This window comes from Podarcis bocagei (genome assembly GCF_964188305.1).
Source record: "Podarcis bocagei genome assembly, chromosome: 2".
NCBI classification, from domain to species: domain Eukaryota; kingdom Metazoa; phylum Chordata; class Lepidosauria; order Squamata; family Lacertidae; genus Podarcis; species Podarcis bocagei.
This window is the reverse complement of record NC_138126.1, coordinates 25,191,796-25,211,548: the sequence shown is the minus strand read 5'-3', so window position 1 is coordinate 25,211,548 and position 19,753 is coordinate 25,191,796. Positions and strand designations below refer to the sequence as shown.

Genomic DNA, 19,753 nt, shown 5'->3' with positions numbered 1-19,753 from the left:
CAAGATACCTGTTAGTACAATATTGGAAAACAGCTACAGTGCTGCCCCGCAAGACGAATGCCTCGCAAGACGGAAAACTCGCTAGACGAAAGAGTTTTCCGTTTTGGAGGTGCTTCGCAAAACGAATCTCCTATGGGCTTGCTTCGCAAGACGACAATGTCTTGCGAGTTCCTGCTGGTTTTTTCCCCTCCCCCCCCATTTTTCTAAGCCGCTAAGCCATTTATCAGCTGATCCGATCAGTAGATAAGCCGCTAAAAGCCGCTAATAGCGCTAATCCGTCAATGGGCTTGCTTCGCAAGACAAAAAAACCGCTAGATGAAGAGAATCACAGAACGGATTCTTTTCATCTTGCGAGGCACCACTGTACAAACTTAACTCTAGAGGCATGGTAAGGCAGACCACAGAACACAACTCTTATGGAGAAACTAACAAAGTATATTAGCACACTAAGAAACACAAAGGCTGAAGATGATTTTGGAACAGTATAGTGCATGTTTATTAATAACACTGGAAAGGACAGTGCTATCTCTTCCCCACCCACGGCTCGCTATGGAACAATCTGTTAAGGCGGAGATTAGAAGACACTTCACTGATAACTCTTAAGATATTTTACAAACCAGCTCAATATTTAAATGTATTGTTTACCATTGAATATGCATGGGATTTTTATTGGAGGTGGGGGGATATATGGGGATTGCTTGTTATAAGTCTTTTCAGACACTGAAAAATGAAGTTAAGAAAATAATCATTCAGTGGAGGGGAAAGCCCTCTCCTTGGCTTTATCTACTGTGGATTTCCACTGAATGAATCAGAATTGTGATTCAAATGCCAGACCCCTGTTGCAGCCTGTGCCACAAACACTTGCAAATCTGTAGAAGTCAGGGCATGGGTCAGAAACACCAAACAGCCATACGGTGGTACCTCGGGTTAAGAACTTAATTCGTTCTGGAGGTCCGTTCTTAACCTGAAACCGTTCTTAACCTGAGGTACCACTTTAGCTAACGGGGCCTCCTGTTGCTGCTGCGCCACCGGAGCACAATTTCTGTTCTCACCCTGAAGCAAAGTTCTTAACCCGAGGTACTATTTCTGGGTTAGCAGAGTCTGTAACCTGAAGCGTCTGTAACCCGAGGTACCACCTTATCGTGAATACAGTGGTACCTCTAGTCTCAGTAACTTCGTCTTGTCACATTTATTTTCCAGGTTGTACAGACTGCATACAGTGACAATGATCACCTCATTTTCAAACAGGGAGGCATGTCTTACAAACTTAATTCATTCCGGAGGTCCGTTCTTAACCTGAAACTGTTCTTAACTAGAGGCGTGCTTTCGCTAATGGGGCCTCTTGCTGCTGCTACGCTGCCGGCACACGATTTCCGTTCTCATCGTGGGGCAAAGTTTTCAACTCGAGGTAAATCTTCCACGTTAGTGGAGTTTGTAACCTGAAGCTTTTGTAACCTAGGGTGTTTGTAACTCGAGTAGTATCTCGGGTTAAGAACTTAATTTGTTCTGGAGGTCCGTTCTTAACCTGAAACTGTTCTTAACCTGAGGTACCACTTTAGCTAATGGGGCCTCCCGCTGCCGCTGCCACCGCGCCACAGCCGCGCAATTTCTGTTCTCATCCTGAGGTAAAGTTCTTAACCCGAGGTACTACTTTTGGGTTAGTGGACTCTGTAACCTGAAGTGTCTGTTACCCGAAGTGTTTGTAACCCAAGGTACCACTGTAGTTTGTTACTTTGCTGCAGTGAGTGGGCAATTCCCTAAGTAATAGAGGTGCGAGTATTATGCCTGCTGGATTGACAGTCCTTCATGTGTCAGGGAGAGGATATCCAGATTTTCACCCCAAGGACATTTGGAATTTACTATCTCCCCTTATCCTTTTGCATATTCCACATCCAATTCAAATCCCCTCTCCCTTAATAAAATTCCTCCTTCAGAAAACTTTTATGAACTTCATGCTCTATAAAGTGGACGGTATTGGTTATCTCAACTGTCTCTGTCCCTGAGGACCTTTGTTTTTTAAAAAATTTTCTGTTTTTTGCTGCCAGCCTCCTATCCTCTTCGCTGCCCTTGGAGCTGCCTGTGTCATCCTCTAAAACTGCCACCAAACTGCTGTTTGCATCTGTCTGTGTGGTTTCTGTCAGCACCTTTGAATCATGGGATGCTATCAAGCTGGAATGGAAAATTCCCAGTCATCTCTCACCCCTGCAGAGCGTAACTTTCCTGCAACTTGCTTAAAGTCCTTTTTTTTTTTTGCAATGTACCTGCACCTAGATCCTGGAAAGTTAGTACTTTCGCTCCTTCTCATTCTGTGTTGGGTACTGCTTGGGTGTTCCACATTTCTTTTTACGGCGCACACCTGAAGAATATTAGGCCTCTGGGATGTTGCTAGTATCGGAAATGTCTGGGAAAACCTCTTTAAATCATGTCACCGAGGTGGTAATTAAATCCTGCTTTTCTCATTTCTTCAAGGACACGTCTCAGTCTCAGATTACTTGTGTTTTTTATGTTCTGCCAGGGTATCCACTGTGGGCAGTAGATTCGCAGTGACTTTAGTAAAGGTCTCAATGGAAGTGTTGTGCCTCAGGCCTATTCCTATTGTAGAGTCTGCAGTCTTTTCAGAGGAATCCTTTTAGAATTGTTGCAGACAATGCTATTTTTCTAGAAAAAGAGGTACCGGAACTCATCATGAATGTCTCCCTTGTTCTCTTGTCATGGCAACTGCACCCACCTGAAAGGTGCCAGAACTGAGTAAGTTCCAGCTGGGGGAAAATGGCCCTGGTTGTAGCTCTCATGGGTTCCCAGTCCTCCCTCAGTAACATGTGCGATTATTCGTGCCGCAGTAGGGCTTGCTTCCGTTTCAGAGTGGTCAGAAACATTCTCCCTCAGTGCATGGTTTTAGCTGAGGATGCATAGCACCCCGAGATTCTTGGATCATTGCCCACCTGCTTACCTGGCGGTTTTGTCACCTTGTACAACAATTCTTTAAAAGAAATAATGCAGCTGCGAGCGTGGCAGTTGGCTCATCTGCCATCTTGAATAATGACATTGCAACTTTTCTCTCCCCCTCCAATTTACCGGGTTTCTTGACCTTCTGCAGCTGAATAAGTTGGCTGCACCACATTTTTCTGACCATCAGGGCACATGTAAGGTAACCAGAAAATCAGAATAACCACCATTCAACAAGAATAAGATCCAGAGTATTATTAAATTTTGTCCCAATTTCCTACTGCTTGAAATATATCAGAATAAAATAATAATATTGTGGTATGGGAGCAATTATAAGTAGCTATTAGAGAATCAGCATGTTAAGCTTGATTAGAGTATCAGACATAGAATGGGGAGATCTGCCTCAAATTCCTCCTCACAGAGCTACTATCCTCAGCCCTCTTAGCAAACTACGGTACCCAGAATTCTTTGTGGGAACTCATGTGCTTTGGACATGATTTAAATGTATGGTGTAGATCTGTATTAAGAGTTGTTTTTTGAACCAATCTTGTTCTGTTCCTCAGCTTCTTTTTGCACAGGGGAGCAAATGTCTACAACTCTTGTGACTACCTCAAGGAAGCTTTCTATGTAGGCAAGAGATCCCTGACAGATCATATTCTCACCACACAAATCTCCACTTTCTTTCCTATTGACAGTGGCATTCCTTAGGCCAGTGGGCATCCTTGGAATTTTGAGGAAGGGCACCCATCACAAGATGGCTGCTGTGGGGAATGGAGCAACACAAAATGGCTGCCACCTCTCAAAGAACAGAAAAAAGAGCCAACATAGACACACATAGGGCATTCACATAAGTAGGGGGAAATGACATCTATGCCACTGCTGCGCTTGCTCAGAGAGAGCTCTTTGCTTCTTTCCACTATGGATAGGAAGGTGGTTGTCCAACTGCAACATCCAATGAAATGTGTCCAAGCTTAATGGGGCATGTTCCAATGTGAACAGGAACTGAGCAGAAGGCACAAACAGCCTCTCATGTGCACTGTGGATTTTTGAGGGGATATTTACTGAGACCTTTCACGGACACTGGTGGTACTGGTGGGCACTCTTAGCACTCATGCACACCACATTGTTATCTGGCACTACGAGGCCCTCAGCGCCTCCTGAAGACAGGACAATACATGATTGAGGGTGGTTTCACCTCTAGCAGCTCGAGCCAGCTGCCACCATCACACCCACCCCCTGCTAATTAAAAACAAAACCCAGGTGCAACATTCTGCAATATTTTTCTTTATTCGGTACCCAAGTACATGGGGGGGTGTGTGTGCTGAAACTCATTAGTTGGGAATGGGGTGGCGACAGCAGTCTCTGGGGCACCCAGGCATTTATAGGAAAAGGCAAGGGGGGTTATGAGCAAAGATGGAAACCCATCTACATGACTAAATGAGCAAGGGACAGCAGGCGGTGGTTGCGTCAATTGGGCAGCAGGCGGTGGTTGCGTCAATTGGCGCAGTGAGGCTACAGGGAACCAGACAGAGGGCCTTCTCGGTAGTGGCGCCCTCCCATCAGATGTCAAAGAGATAAACAACTACCTGACATTCAGAAGACATCTTAAGGCAGCCCTGTTCAGGGAAGTTTTTAATATTTAACGCTGTACTGTTTTTAACACTTGATTGGTAGCTGCCCAGAGTGGCTGGGGAAACTTAGCCAGATGGGCGGGGTATAAATAATAAATTAGTAGTAGTAGTAGTAGTAGTAGTAGTAGTAGTATGTAGACGATTGATGTCTGTAGTGATGTGTGCGGTTTGCATTGTGGGGTAGGCTGTCGAGCGTTTTGCGGTGGTGCCCCCCCCCCCAAGCTCAACAACTCTGGGCAATCTCCCCACAAAAAGTGCAAGAACTCTGAGCAATTCTCCCCCCCAAATTATTTTGTTGCGGTCCCAAAAAATAGGGGTCGTTATACACAGAAAAATACAGTAAGTACACATAGCATAATCTCTCAAAAGGGCTTGATTGGGAACTCTTAAGATGGGTGAAACGTGATGGGACCTCAAGCCTCACCATGAACTCACATCCTCTTACCCAACTCACATCTAACCAACTCAAGAAGATGGAGTCAGTCTGCCTGGTCACAATTCAGCAAAGCAGCAGGAGCGTCCTGCATCTCTCAGTCTGAGCAAGCTAAGTAAGGTCTTTCTGAAAGGCACCAGATGCCTCTCCCATAAATCCCTCCCAAAAGGAGGGTTGCCCAAGTCTGCAGCTCCTAGTCCCTGTGGTTGCCAGCAGAGGGTCGGAAGGCACCCACAGAGCCTTTCACCCTGCTCAAACGGAGCCCTTGCCATCTCCCATCAGCTTGGCAAGATGGGGAGGGCAGAGAATCCCAAATAGCGCCATTTGCCTCTGCTTGAGCAGGGCACCCCTGAGCCCCCACCCCAAGCCCCCAGACATTGCTGCATGCAGGTGAACTCTTGGCCGCCTGTTCATTTCTTCTTTTTCTCCTGTGTGCTGGTAAACCAGGAGTCCAGCAGCTTCTTGCTGTAATACAGCTGCCAGCCGTGAACCTGCACGGCGACCACCACCAGCAAGTACATGACGGAGACGGCGGAGAAGCCAAAGATGAAGCGGTAGGCCTTGCCGTGGCGGTAGAGCTGCTGCGCCATCGGGAACATCTCCATGCTGCCATAGATGAGAGGCGCCACTGAGAAAAGGCCCGTGCTGATCATGGAGATGACCAGGTAGCTGATGTTGTTCCGCGGGAAGGAGAAGAGGCCGAAGAGCGAAGGGATGATGCTGAGCAGGTACGGGTACTCCCACTGGTAAGGCATGGCCACCTGGTCATGGGGCAGCAGCTTGAAGTGAGCGACGCACATCTGCGCTGCCACCAGAAGCCACAGCGCTATCTGCATGTAGATCAACTTCTTAATCTCGGACTTGAGGGACACACTGTGGGAAGCAGAGAGGGAGGGGGCGGCAAGGGTGAGCAAGAGCCAGAACTAAAAGGTAATTTCAAATATGGTGGTGAGATACTCAACACCAAGACAAACTAGTGAAGAACTAGGCAGAATGACATAGGCTATAAGCTAAGAAAAACCCAAACTCAAAACAGGGAGTTGATTTTCTGGATGTTAACCCCTACCATCTCAGACTGCAGAATTATTTATTAATGTATGTACCACTTAATGCCAAAATAAGCTTCTAAGCCAGTGTTTCTCAACCTGTGGGTCCCCAGATGTTGTTGGACTACAACTCCCATCATGCCTAGACAGCATGACCAGTGATCAGGGATGATGGGAGTTGTAGTCCGACAACATCCAATGTTTTCGTTTTTGTGTCACTTATTCTCATCTCAGATCCCCAGACATTGTTGCAATGCAACTGCCATCATCCCTGACTGCTGGCTGAGCATAACAACAGCTGTAGTTCAGCAACATCCAGGGACCCAGAGTTGATGGACGCTGCTCTACATCCTCAACCATGTGCCCTCAAGTGCTGCTGGACTACAACTCCCATCATCTGTGACCACAGGCCAGGATGACAAAGGCCGAAAGAATTTGGAGTCCAACATAGGCTGCTCTCGACCAATTGAGCAAAAGAATTCCGACTGTACTTATCTGTGGCGATTGGGATGATCCTATTTTAAAGAACAGAGAATCAAATATTTTATGGGGCGTGCTGCTATTAATTGAATACTAATATTCTGCAAGGAAGGTGGAGCTGCAATCCAGCTGCCAGCTTTTTTTAAAAAAGAACAAATTTCCTGTGCCTTTAGCAGCCGCACAAGAAATCAAAATTCAGTAGAGGAAAACTTTTCCTAGCATGCAGATACTGTGATGGAGAAGGCCTGGCCAGCTGAATCTCCAGCTGTGTGAAAGACACAGGCAGAGGAAAAACAAAACAAAACCTCATTAGTAGGTGGCCAACCCATCAACCTCTTCACACAACACATGATCTCCCCCCCCCCGCCTTACTGCATAGTGATTTACCGGGCGATCTGCATAATGACTTTACATGCATTTAGCTTTCCCCCACCCACACTTTTGAGCAAGAGAGCGGCGGCGAAAACGCAACGACGCAGCCCCAAAGCTGCCCGATAAGCGGACGGGGGGGACCCCACGGAGGCGAATGACTAAGGAGGGATGACAGCGAGAAGCTCCGGCAACGTGCACTGCTGCGGAGGCGGGGGAAGAAGCCAGGTTTCCCCCGCTGGGCGCGCGGCTTGCTGGCCCCACCCCCCACCCCGCGCGGCACCTCATTTGGTAGTGCTTTGCCACGCGCTCCCGGTGCCGGAAGTCGCTGCCGTCGGTTCCAGCGGCTCGAGGTCCCGCGCGGGACGCCATCTTTCACCAGGAGGGTTAGCGAACCCAAGTGCGCATGCGTCAAACTAAGGCCGTTCCAGTTCCCTTCGCGTCGGTGGCTATAATGTTGGAAGCGAGGGGGGCGGATGTTTGCTCCCCGCGACTCTCTGATTGGTAGCTCTCGCCGTCTCTCGTGTGAGGCTGACCAATCCCCTAGTAGGAGAAGGAAAGGCGGGGGGGGGGAGGAGCGGCGCCAATGCGAAACTACATTTCCCAGCGGACCTAGCGAGCCATTTCGGGTTTAATCCTTCCTCCGCCGATTTGCGCGCGCGTGGGTCTGAATGGAGCCTTCTGCTCTCCTCGGGGTCGCGATGTTGCGCTCGAGCCGTTGGTGCCTCCTCTGCGGGTGCGGAAGGCCGTTCAGCTCCCGCGCCTGGTAAGAGGCTCGTGAGGAAACTGGGCAGGGAGTCAGTTTGTCTCTCTCCCCCCCCCCCCACTGTGTATCCCACTCTCTTCGGCCAGCCACCTCTCAGCCTGTGCCAGGCAGAAATTCAACAGGGGTGGTTTGGTCGTCGTCCCCCAACACAGGGGATGTAAGTGATAGGAGGGAGGCATCACCTGTTGAGCTTCCAAAGCTAGAAACAAAAGGTGGCTGCAATGATAATGAGGTCCAGACGTTTCTTCTGGATACAGATTTAAGTTACTGGAAGGAAGCTCCCGACTCTTCCTTGACGCACCAGCATCCTGTGAAATGGACAGAGGTGTACAGGGTTGAGCCAGGGTTCCTTTGGGGCTTAGCCCCAATAACCTATTTCTAGTGTTAAGGTCTAATTCTGAAAAGTATGGATAAAGAAAAAAACGCCTCCAAGCACGTGCAGAGTGCCTTTTGCTTTAATCAGTAAGTGCAACCTGGTATTAGGAGGCAGGAGATCTAAAGTAGGTAATGGGGTTTTGATTTTTTAAAAAATGCAACATTGAGCCACTTTCGCCCCACAAAAACCCTGCGGGTGGTTTGACTGACGAGTTGGGAACGTGGGGAGAGGCTGTTGATTGAGGTGGTGGAGAGAATATTGGATGGCACTGGGTGCGAGTGAAGGGAGATATTTGAGGGAATCAGAAGGTGTTTGAGATCTGGTTGGATAGGGGTCGAGTTTGTGAAAAGTGTTGCATGGTAGATAATAAGCCCTCTCTCCCCACTGGCCCTAAATGTGCTCATTTGCATGTCTTACTGATTTCAGTTAGATTTAGAGAGCTAGTGTGTCTCCTTTCTGATGTTACAACTACCCTGTGAGAGAGATGGAGATGGAGGCGTAGAAGAACACCATCATTAACATCTGTTTTAAAACAGATCCCTTCTGCTGGCTGTTGCCCATAATCAGACTAACCAATTCTCTACATACATATTCCGATTTTGTTTTTCTCCCTCCACGTACACTCATTTACTTGATCACTTTGTATTCTGAGCCCCTTGATGGGCAGACCCATTACATAATCCAAAGCTGCTGTTAGCAGCTTCTCTCATAGATGCAAGATATAAATCCAGATCAATATTTATGTATTGTTAGAGGAAGCTAAGAGTGGCAGGCAAGCTGTGTGTAGAAGGAGCCAGTGTCAGAATGGGAAAGTATGGAGCTTAAGGCCAGCTGGCTATATATTGGTGATTATTTACGGTTTCTTATTTTGTAGGTATCAGTTGCTGCAGAAGCAAAGAGGCTCACGGAAGCCAGTCACAGACAACTCCAGTGAAGTAAGCATCTTGAGTCCCACAAGATCACTCAGCCCCGAGGAAACGTTGAACCTGCTGGAAGCATCAGTAGTGCATGCAGATGGTATGTCTGTCATTTCTCATAACACTAGATGGACATGTGAAAAGGATCTTGGGGTTGTAGCCTTACCACAAGCAGCACATGATTCAGTAAGTGTGATGCAGCTGCAAGGAAGGCTAATAAGATTTGAGGATGCATTCATAGAACCATAATTTCTAACCTGCTGGAAGTAATTGTTCCCGTTCATTCTGCACAAATCAGACCTCAACTGGAATACAGTCGTACCTTGGATCCTGAACAGCCTGGAACTCAGATGTTTTGGCTCCCGAACACTGCAAACCCAGAAGTGATCGTTCTGGTTTCTGAACGTTCTTTTGGAACCCGAATATCCTGCAGCCAATCAGAAGCCACAGTTTGGTTTTCGAACATTTTGGAAATTGAACAGACTTCCGGAACGGATTCTGTTTGACTTCCAAGGGACGACTGTACTGTGTCTGGTTTGGGGTGCTGCATTTTAAGAAGGATGTGGACAAATTGGGACAAATTTAGTATTCTAGTGGGGTGGGTGAAGACGCAGTTTCACATAGCTTAGCCCTAGAGTGTTATAATTCAGACCTGCCTGCACAACTTGTGCTCACCAAGCTGAATGCAGCTCTCAAGCCATGTATGATGGCTTTCCAGATACTGCACTTGACAGCTTATGCTGGGTTTTCAGCCCAAGCAAGGTACAGGCAGTAAAAATAGGTGCATAGATCCTCTGTTGGTCTGCCATACATGGTTAGTGAGCTGCATTCTTCCTAATTGTATAGCTGGTATAAGCGAATGGGAAAAAACGTTGAGAGTAAAAACTGGCCTATTAGTCTTGGCTGCTCTAGTGGAGGATTGTGAAACTTGCAGTAGATCCCCATTCTGCTTAGGCTGATAGTGTGCAGAATGTAGCTTGCGTGGTTTGCATAACTAGTATAATTGCATAGCACACCTTTGTGTGTTTATGTATTCTCTCTCTCCACAGCCCTGTCCCGATCCCTCTGAATTTGGTGTCTTTTGTTTAGAATGCTGCTATCAAAAAAAAGTTGTTGGGGAGAAGGGGGCATACATTTGAAAGGGAAAGGAAATATAGAGATGGTGGAGAGGAACAGGGATTTCTGCTTATATAAGAAGCCCCTTTCCCCAAGCATGGAAAATTCCACCCAGAGCCTCCTTTCGATTCTGCATTGTGGCAGAGGTTGTTGACATGTGTTGGAGTTGTTTTGAAGACTCCAGCAATCACCATTTGTCCCTGAGGCTCCTGGTTCTTTTGTATTTCAGGTTCACTGGTGGCCATCAGCAAACCCCCTGGCTTACCTGTGACAGGTATGTGGCGTTACATTTTGATGTGTTTGGATCCTGTGGGGTTGCGTCCCTTGGGCATTTCCTTTTAAAGTGGAAATGCAGGATTATAGAAATGCCTTTAGAAATATATACAGATATGCCTGTAGTGTACAGATTAAATATGTGTTGTATGTGGCCTCCCCTTGCGCTTGGCAGTTAGTGCAGAATGCTGCAGCACAATTACTGACAGGAGGGAGGCCTTATCAGCATATAACACCTGTACTCAGAGGTCTGCACTGGTTGCTGATCCACTACTAGGCTGAGTTCAAGGTGTTACTATTAGTATATAAAGCCCTTAACAACGCATGACTAGTTTACCTGTGAGATTGCCTTACCCCACATGTGCTTGCTGAACTGCTTTGATTGGCAGAATTGGAACTTTTACAGATGCCACATAATATTCACACTGCATCTGTCAGAACTTGATCATTTCGTGTGGCGGCACCGACACTTGGGAACTCCCTGCCTGTTGATATCAGTCAGACACCTTCACTCTATTCTGCTGGAGGCATTCTTATTTAGACAAGCCTATCCAGGTGTTGCGCTGTGGGTTAAACTACAGAGCATAGTACTTGCCAATCAGAAGGTCGGCAGTTTGAATCCCTGCGGCGGGGTGAGCTCCCGTTGCTCGGTCCCTGCTCCTGCCAACCTAGCAGTTTGAAAGCATGTCAAAGTGCAAGTAGATAAATAGGTACCACTCCAGCGGGAAGGTAAACGGCGTTTCCGTGCGCTGCTCTGGTTTGCCAGAAGCGGCTTAGTCGTGCTGGCCACATGGCCCGGAAGCTGTAGGCCGGCTCCCTCGGCCAATAAAGCGAGATGAGCGCCGCAACCCCAGAGTCAGACATGACTGGACCTAATGGTCAGGGGCAGTGGCGTAGCGTGGGGGGTTCAGGGGAGGCCGGCCGCACCGGGCGCAACATCTGGGGGTTAGGGTTAGGGGGCGCAAATCCACGGGTTAGGGGGCGCAAATTACTTGCCTTGCCCCGGGTGCTGACAACCCACGCTACGCCACTGGTCAGGGGTCCCTTTACCTTTACCTTTATCCAGATGTTCAGAAAGTTTGTATGAGTTTTAATTTGTTTTAGTTTATCCTATTATGGTTTTAACTTTCTGTATGTTTTAAATTACCGTTGTAATTTTTTTTAGTGATAATTTTTACAATCTTTTTTTTGTAAACTGCTTCGAGGTTTTTTTCTACAGTCAAGTGGTATATACATTTTGTGAAATAATAAGTAAATAACTGAGCTCCCAAAGTAAAGCTGGACCAGGGTGGGAAGGGCTGGCAAGCCTTTGCCAAAACAAGCCTCTTCTTTGCAGCCGTGAGTAATGGCTAGCTTCTGTGTGGCATTAATAATTTCCCCCTCCTTCTCTGCCAACAACAGGCAAACCGGGGGAGCTGACTTTCCTGTCTCTTTTACCGGATCTAAGCCAGAAGCTTGGCTTCCCACAGAACCTCGATGTGATAAAAGCTGCAGTAAAGTAAGTCAACGGAGACAAGGTTTTGGAGAGAATGACAACAGGCTGCGTACAGGATGGGTGTTATTGATTTTAACCCCACCTTTCTTCCACCACAGAACTTAAGGCAGCATGCATGTGCTCCCATCCAGATACTGCTTTGCTTCAGCTTCCCATCCTGCACCTTCAGACCATGCCCTGACATAATCAGCAAGAGGGCATTCAGTAAAATCCGATTAAACTGCTGTATTGCAAGAGAACCCATAGCACAGAAGTTAGACAGCTGATCTGTACTACAGCTCCAGTTTTCCGGATATGATCGTGTGCTCTGAATTCACTTCAGAACTTCTGTTTGCAAAAAATAAAATAAAAATGGTTGCCAAGGGCTAGTGGAAAGATTCGTGATTGGCTCTTGGAAGTCAAAAGATTGCGAGGCTGGAGCAACTCCCTATAAGGGAGGTTATATAACGCTTGGAGATTACTCGCTTAGAAAAAGGGACAACAGTCAAGGACTATTTGAATAAATATTGTAATGTTAAAAATTAGAAATTACTTGAAAGTACCAAAGAGGCCTAGGATTAAATTAGGATTTATTTAAATAAATGGGATTTAGAACACTAAGATAAGTGAATAAATTTGATTATAATTGGAATATTGTTGTTTAATAATGATATTGGAAAGCTGTTACATTCAGACACAAGGAAATTCAGAAGGGAGGGACTAGAGGAAGGCAAGTAATATAAGGTTGGATTCTTAAATAATTAAGTTTGTGTTGTATATTTGTTTGTTGTTTTTCATAGATGTATTTTTTGTTTTTGTTTTTGCTTTGGTTTGTTTCACGGTTGTGCAACGTTTGTTGCAGTATTTGTTATAATTGTAGAAAACTTAATAAAAATTATTGCGGGGGGGGGGGAAGAAAAAGGGACAACAGGGTGGGGAGACATGACAGAGGTATATAAAATAGCCTCAGATACTGGCGGGAACTTGTAGCTGTTGTGACCTTTGACCATTGCATGGTTTTAAGCAAGGCACTATTCTGTCCACGGGATTACTTACTCATGGCCTGTGTCAGAGAATCAAAGATAATAAAGGATTCTGCCTCTCCCTAGGGAGAGTTCTGGACTTGTTCTGCTCTCAGGTTGCCCAAGCACCACCCAGCGCCTCCAGGATTTCTATGCCCGATGTAGGAGAGCAGGAGATCCAGCCGCTACCTACTGGTGAGATGAAGACTTCCTCATCGCTTCCCGTTTCCATGGTAGGGTGGGGATCCCTCAGCAAAAAGACTAGGTTTCCATTCTGCCTTCCCCATTTCCTTCAAAGCGTTGTAGGCCCAGTTTGGTGTGTGTGTGGCCTGACAGAAAACCTTCTCTTTGCAGTGCTGTCACTACCAGGATCCCTGCAGCCTCGGAAGGGGAAATTCGTACATGTCTCAAACTGATACAGGTCGAAGGCCATAAGCTGGTGAGGATAGGTTTTTAACAGGGAGGGAGGAGAGGATTTGACTCTAGAGAATTTGCCTGCTGCTGCGGGCAGCTCATTCAGTGGAGTCCTTGCAGGGATTGAAAAGTTTGGTCTCGCTTCCTCTGGGATCCGGTTGCCTGGACTGCAGGGATTACTTTAGCTGTTGAAGTTGCCATTGGCCCTCAGGAAACACACTGACTCCGGGCTTCTGTGTGTGTTGCAGGTGGTGCCAGTGGCTTCCCCTTCTCGAGGCAGCCTCCTGAGGAAGGAGGTTAGAAAAACACAGACACTCTATAAGGTGCTGGACTCCCGCGAAGGCTGCGCCTTGGTGCAGCTACAGCCACTGACAGGTGCGTGACGGAGGCCCCGTGGCACAGAGACAGTCGCAGGAATAACTGGAAAGGGACGCTGTGATATGGAAAGCAAGCTGAGAACCTGACACAAGTTCCCTCAGTTACAGCTACTCCCCCAAGATTTTTTCCATTTATAAAATGTATAAACTTTTTGATCAAAAAGCTCTCCAGGTTGCCCAGCATACACTTTGGAACCTGAGACAGCAAGCCCTTAGCCACCTCTTGTTTTTACAGTTGATCAGGTTTCTAGCTCTCATGACTGTAGAGAAACCTCTCCTGTACATTACTGCATAGTTCTTTGCTTGACGGGCCGGAAGCCAAATGGAACTGGGTTAGGTCTTTTTATAATTAGGCGATGGGGTGTTCATGACCAGTTGATTTCCCTGTCCCTCTCTGCCTTCCCTTTTCCTTCTCTTATTTTAAGACTCTTTCTCTTCCTTTCCTCTTACCATCTTAGCCTTGCCCCCCAGAAATGCTTGCCTGCCCTTTCCCCCCCTTTTTGCACATTTAAAGTGTTTCGTTTTGCAAATTACGGTAATACGGAGCAAACCTCTGCAGTCTAGGGTTTTGTCCTTTTGCCTCCTTTCCTTATTTTGGACTGCAGAAGTCTGGGTTCCTTGGGTACAAGATCAGGCTATCATAGTTCTTGTTTTTGGACGCTTTCCATTTGTCTTACTCGGGTTTTAAAAAGAGCTTGGATTGTGAGGATCGCAGTGTGAAGCATTGTTGGGAAAGTCTACACTGAGCCCCCCTCTTCATCTCTCCTTTGTCCTTTTGGCAGCCTTCACTAACCAACTCCCGGTCAGCCTGATACTGCTGCTGAGCCCTGCGCTAGGGGACCACGTGTATTCCTCCCGTGTGGGGTCTGTCCTGGGGGAGCCCTTCCTCTTGCCAGCTGAGAGTACCCTGCCTCGCACACAGGTACCAAACTGCTCTGATGCTGCCGGGGATCTACAGAGCGATGTAGCAGGATAGAAGGAAGGAACCTGACTGAGCAGTGCCTTGGCACAGTCAAATCTATGTCTCCACAACCCAAGGCTATACCACTTGGGAGATAGCAGCAGCAATCAAGTTTTACATCCATTGGGGAACCTTTTGCCCTGCAGATGTACAGCTCCCAACATCCCTGACCATTGACTGTGCTGACTGGGGCTGATGGGAGTCCAACAACATGTGGCTCCTCATCTCTGCTTTATGGCCATACAAGTAGCTGACATTCCTGGCTACAGCCTTCCAACGTCTCTTTGTGCTCCAGGAGCCTTTCCTTGCAAAATGGGGCCCAATGGAAACGAATCTGTTTCTCCCCAATCCTAGTCAAACACTCTAACTGCTCCATTGCTCCGGCTCCCTCCTAACTTCTGATGGCAGGGACATGCCTGGAGTAGGGCCCCCTTTTCATTTATTACAATGGTATGCAATATTATTATTATTATTATTATTATTATTATTATTATTATTATTATTAACCACCCTGTGATCCTTGAAGAGCGGTATAAAAATCTGTTAAATAAAACAAAATAAACTCTTTGCTTCCATGTTTCCCCCCAAGACCTTGCCACTCCCCAAGCTGCTACTAACTTAACAGGGACAGACGGGTACCACACAGGTCTAATTCCTTATTTAATTAATTATTAATAATAATAATAATAATAATAATAATAATAATAATAATAATAAATAATAATTTTATTTATATCCTGCCCTCCCCAGCCGAAGCTGGGCTCAGAGCGGCTAACAACAGTAAGACGATAAAACATTCTAAAATCATTTCATTATAAAATTAATACCAATCAAATTAATGGCAACCATTGGGCTAGAAGTACTGTGAGGATTGCCAAAGGAGGGGGTCAGGCTGTGCCCTGGCCAAAGGCCTGGTGGAACAGCTCTGTCTTGCAGACCCTGCGGAAAGATGTCAAGTCCCGCAGGGCCCTAGTCTCTTGTGACAGAGCGTTCCCAAAAGGACAAATAAATAAATTATTTATTTATTTGATTTATATACTGCCCTTCATAAGATCTCAGGGCGGTTCACAGAATAAAATGATCTTCAAAGCAACTGCATGGGGGTGGTGTAAAGGTATTTTTTTTAAAAAAAAAATCAAAATCAAAGGGAGAACCAGACTGTCAGATCTTCTACACCACATCTGATTTGGAGCTCAGTTGATCTTCCTACTGTGCTTGGACTCGAGAACCTTCCAAGCTCCAGGTCCTGCTTGGCGAAGAAGCTGCCTCTCGCCATGGGACAAGTCACTGTTCTGTAATGAACCGTCCAAGCTTGGCAAGGATAAAAATGAGACTTGACACCCTTTCTTGGGCTAGAGCAGGCTTCCTCAACCTCGGCCCTCCAGATGTTTTGAGACTACAATTCCCATCATCCTGACCACTGGTCCTGCTAGCTAGGGGATGATGGGAGTTGTAGGCCAAAAAACATCTGGAGGGCCGAGGTTGAGGAAGCCTGGGCTAGAGTGACAAAACCTCCCCCCCCCCCCGAGTAAAATAAGGACTGTTATGCACTTTCCTGTAAAACAGCCTTTCTTAACCTGTGGGTCCCCAGATATTGTTGAACTACAACTCCCATCACCCCTAGCTAGCAAGGCCAGAGCTCAGGGATGATGGGAGTTGTAGTCCAACAACATCTGGGGACCCACAGGTTGAGAACCGCTGCTGTAGAAAGTTGTAATGATGACGCCTTCCCCTCCCACCCTCTTGACAGGTCCTAGAAGATGCTCTGCTGAAGAAGCTGCGCCTGCAGCAGCAACTGGCGCACCGATTGCCTCTCCACCTGCACCTGCACCAGCTCCTCCTCCCGGCCGCCGGCTCCCCTTCCTCCCGCACTGTGCTCACGGCTCCTCCGCCACCTTTTTTCCTGAAGACCCTTCGCCTTCTGGGCCTCACCTTGCCGCAGGACAAAAACAAGCAGTGACAAGGCATCCGAAGCGTTTGCCTCAGCTCAGCAGGTACCGCCTGCCCCGGTCAAGTAGAAGTGATGGCTTTTGACAGCCAGAAGCAGGTCTCTGCCAGATTCTTGCTGCGGGAAGAAGCGTCTCGTCTCCTACTGGCCGGATGCTCCCAGAGCTGCTGCTGAAGGACATGAAAGGGAGAGGCTTCCTTTATACCTCCTGCGGTCTTAACAGGGCAGCAAAAGCAATTTTTGGAACTTTTGGTGCCGTGCAGCAATGAAGGTAGCAGCGAGGGAAACCTGGGTTCTAGAGTTTATGTTTGCCCTGATAAATGCAGCCTCCACAGGCTGTGAACCAGCAGGCCAATTGCGTACACATGGTTGCGCCATGGCAACGCGAGTCAGTGGCTGGCTTGAGGTCCAGGCCGGAAAAAGCTTAGGCACACCCAACTCCTACTGAAATCGGCGGGAGTGCTGCACTCCCATTAACTCCAATGGGATGCATGCGCTCCTCATGCTGTGCGGTTTATGCTCCTTGCAGCACTAAGCAATTGCTTGCCAATGGTTGCCTCTGGCACTCAAGATAATGGCACTCTTCTGGGGGGTAAAGCAGCGTAGGATTCTCTCCTTTAATCCGTATATCTATGAAACACAAATGACTAATGAAAAAAATGTGCTTTGACTTTTCACTATTGCTTTTCTACACACACACACACACACACACACACACACACACACACACACACACATATATATATATAGTGGTACTTCGGTTTAAGAACAGCCCTGTTTACGAACTATTTGGTTTACGTACGCCACAAAACTGGAAGTAGTGTCCTGGTTTGCGAACTTTACCTCGGTCTAACAACGGAAGCCGAACAGTGGAAGGGCACCGGCAGTGGGAGGCCTCATTAGGGAAAGCGTGCCTCGGTTTAAGAACCAATTTGGTTTAAGAACGGACTTCCGGAACGGATTAAGTTCGTAAACCGAGGTACCACTGTATATATATAAAATCAGAACCTTTAAGCATAAAGAGCTGTTGCTGAATGGGTTTCAGATAAGGATCCCGTGGTTTCTTCTGTGTCTTCTATTGAACTGAGAGTAATTTTTAAAACTGTCCAGGCCACCCTTCCATATGAATATTCTCAGGGTAACTTTTACGTGATAAAATAAATAACTAAATGGCAATAAGATGAAAACGCAGCTTCAGAAGTGGCAGCAATTTATAAAATTCTGTTTTAACGAAAGCCTGGGGGAAAGACAAAGGCCTTCCCCAAGTGATGAGCAGACTGAAGGGCAGGTGTCATGGGAGCCTCCCTGGACAGAGGGTCCCATAAGCCACTGCTGAAGAAGCCCCACCCACCCCCAGTCACCAGCTGGCACCATCCATGATGCCAGGATGTGGGGGCATGAGTGTGCAAGGTTTTGTAGGACTCTTAAGTGGGAAATAGTTGGAATGCTGGTTTAAAATGTTGTCTACTGCTGGCAGCCGGCTCCTCCTCCCGTCTTATCTGAAGTGGCTTTGTGTGATCTGAAAGCTTGTCCTCTTCTCTGCTGATACGAATTGATCCGATAAAGGTGTACCTTCCTTGTTTTCAGGCCTAGTAATTTAGTAGTAAGATTGATTTGATAACTGCTGGACTGGTGCCGTTTAACTTACGGCAAGAGGCACAGAGTTGGAACAAGTGCTCTTAGTAGTGGCAGATGGTTATCTTTACAATGGCTTTCTGTCAACAGGGTAACCGGAGAGCCTTGTTGAGTTACTGCAGTGAGATAACTGGCATAAGATTGCAGGCATCAAGTTCATCCTGTTTTCAGGCTGTATTATGGTGCAGAGGTGCAAGCTGAGTTCAGACTAGAGGAATGTTTATGAGGTGGGGTGAATCTAGTTTTGTGTTATACACATAGGTCCAGGCCACTTGAGAGAGTTTGCAGACCTGGGCACTACCATATTAATTGGCCACTTTTTCCTTTTCTTCTAAAGAGGGTGGCTGCAGAGGGGTCTAGGGCAGTCTCCTGCAAGGGCCGTGGGCCAGAGATTCCTGCTTTCTAGCAGCAGCAGCAAGTGAAACTTACGAGAGGCAGAATCAGGGGTCTTGTTGGCAGACATAAAGGTAAAGGGACCCCTGACCATTAGGTCCAGTTGTGGCCGACTCTGGGGTTGCGGCGTACAGCTTCCGGGTCAGCATGTGGCCAGCATGACTAAGCCGCTTTTGGCGAACCAGAGCAGCACACGGAAACGCCGTTTACCTTCCCGCTGGAGCAGTACCTATTTATCTACTTGCACTTTGTGCTTTTGAACTGCTAGGTTGGCAGGAGCAGGGACCAAGCAACGGGAGCTCACCCCGTCGCAGGGATTCGAACTGCCAACCTTCTGATCGGCAAGTCCTAGGCTCTGTGGTTTAACCCACAGCGCCACCTGCGTCCCGTTGGCAAACACACACACACACATAATAGGAAACAAGCATTGTTTACTTCCTTCAGAATGAGGATTGCTGTTTAAAAACCTACAGCTTATTCTTCTTTAAAGGATGGAAAGGCCAGCATTTGTCCCAAACAAAATCAAGAACTACATAATTTCCCCCCTTTCCTCCTCCTCTCTCTCTCTCCCCTCGTTCCACCCATCCCCACCAATCGTGTTAAAAGAATGCAGCTTATGGTTTGTTGTGCAGCATGTAAGTGTCAGAGTGCTACCTGCAGTTAGGCTGCTTTGGAAAGAACAAAGAAGAGCGACTGGAAAATGTGTGCACAGCCTTGCTTGCATTTTGGCGCTTGCTGCCATCTGGAGCCAGGCTGCATCGTGTGTAAGAAGTAGAAAGAGACTTCTTAGCTGTGTGCATTATTGTGTCTCGTGCTGGAGGGCTGCAGCATGCTGTGATCTCCCCTGTTGTCCACTATGTAGCTATAAAACAAATGCTACTGCTGGGATAAGTTTACAGGCCTATTGGTCAGCTAGAGAGGCCAGAATGGAATAATTTTAATGCATGGAGTGGAAAGCAGGAGGGGCCATTTAGATACGTTAAGGCATCAAAGAACATTTTCAAATGTGACACAAGGGTTTTCCTGCAAAATAAAAATAAATAAATTAAAGGGTCGGGAGAGGAAATTCCAGGTACTGCAAAGTAATGTTAAAGGTTTTGCTATTTGGCCTGGGTGAGGGACTACAATGGTACCTCAGGTTAAGTACTTAATTCGTTCCGGAGGTCCGTACTTAAC

General features: G+C 47.1%; 2 protein-coding genes across 4 annotated transcripts; one reads left to right on the top strand and one right to left on the bottom strand.

Annotated features, from left to right (window-relative positions):
• Window positions 1-4,210: 4,210 nt before the first annotated feature.
• JAGN1 (jagunal homolog 1) lies at window positions 4,211-7,341 on the bottom strand. The gene is made up of 2 exons (XM_081183686.1): window positions 7,189-7,341; window positions 4,211-5,883 (listed from the first exon to the last, which is right to left on the bottom strand). The coding sequence occupies exons 1-2, from the start codon at window positions 7,275-7,277 to the stop codon at window positions 5,421-5,423; spliced, it is 552 nt and encodes a 183-aa protein (XP_081039812.1). The 5' UTR covers window positions 7,278-7,341; the 3' UTR covers window positions 4,211-5,420.
• A 148-nt stretch (window positions 7,342-7,489) lies between these two features.
• RPUSD3 (RNA pseudouridine synthase D3) lies at window positions 7,490-18,131 on the top strand. 3 transcript variants are annotated; one of them, XM_081183370.1, is made up of 9 exons: window positions 7,498-7,671; window positions 8,922-9,064; window positions 10,310-10,354; window positions 11,755-11,851; window positions 12,937-13,044; window positions 13,204-13,288; window positions 13,512-13,638; window positions 14,423-14,562; window positions 16,352-18,131. In XM_081183370.1, the coding sequence occupies exons 1-9, from the start codon at window positions 7,577-7,579 to the stop codon at window positions 16,559-16,561; spliced, it is 1,050 nt and encodes a 349-aa protein (XP_081039496.1). In that variant the 5' UTR covers window positions 7,498-7,576; the 3' UTR covers window positions 16,562-18,131. The 3 variants fall into 3 exon arrangements, with proteins under 3 accessions (XP_081039497.1, XP_081039496.1, XP_081039498.1); XM_081183372.1 differs by lacking the exon at window positions 7,498-7,671 and adding an exon at window positions 7,701-7,828; XM_081183371.1 differs by lacking the exon at window positions 14,423-14,562 and having other exon boundaries at window positions 7,490-7,671.
• Window positions 18,132-19,753: the final 1,622 nt, after the last annotated feature.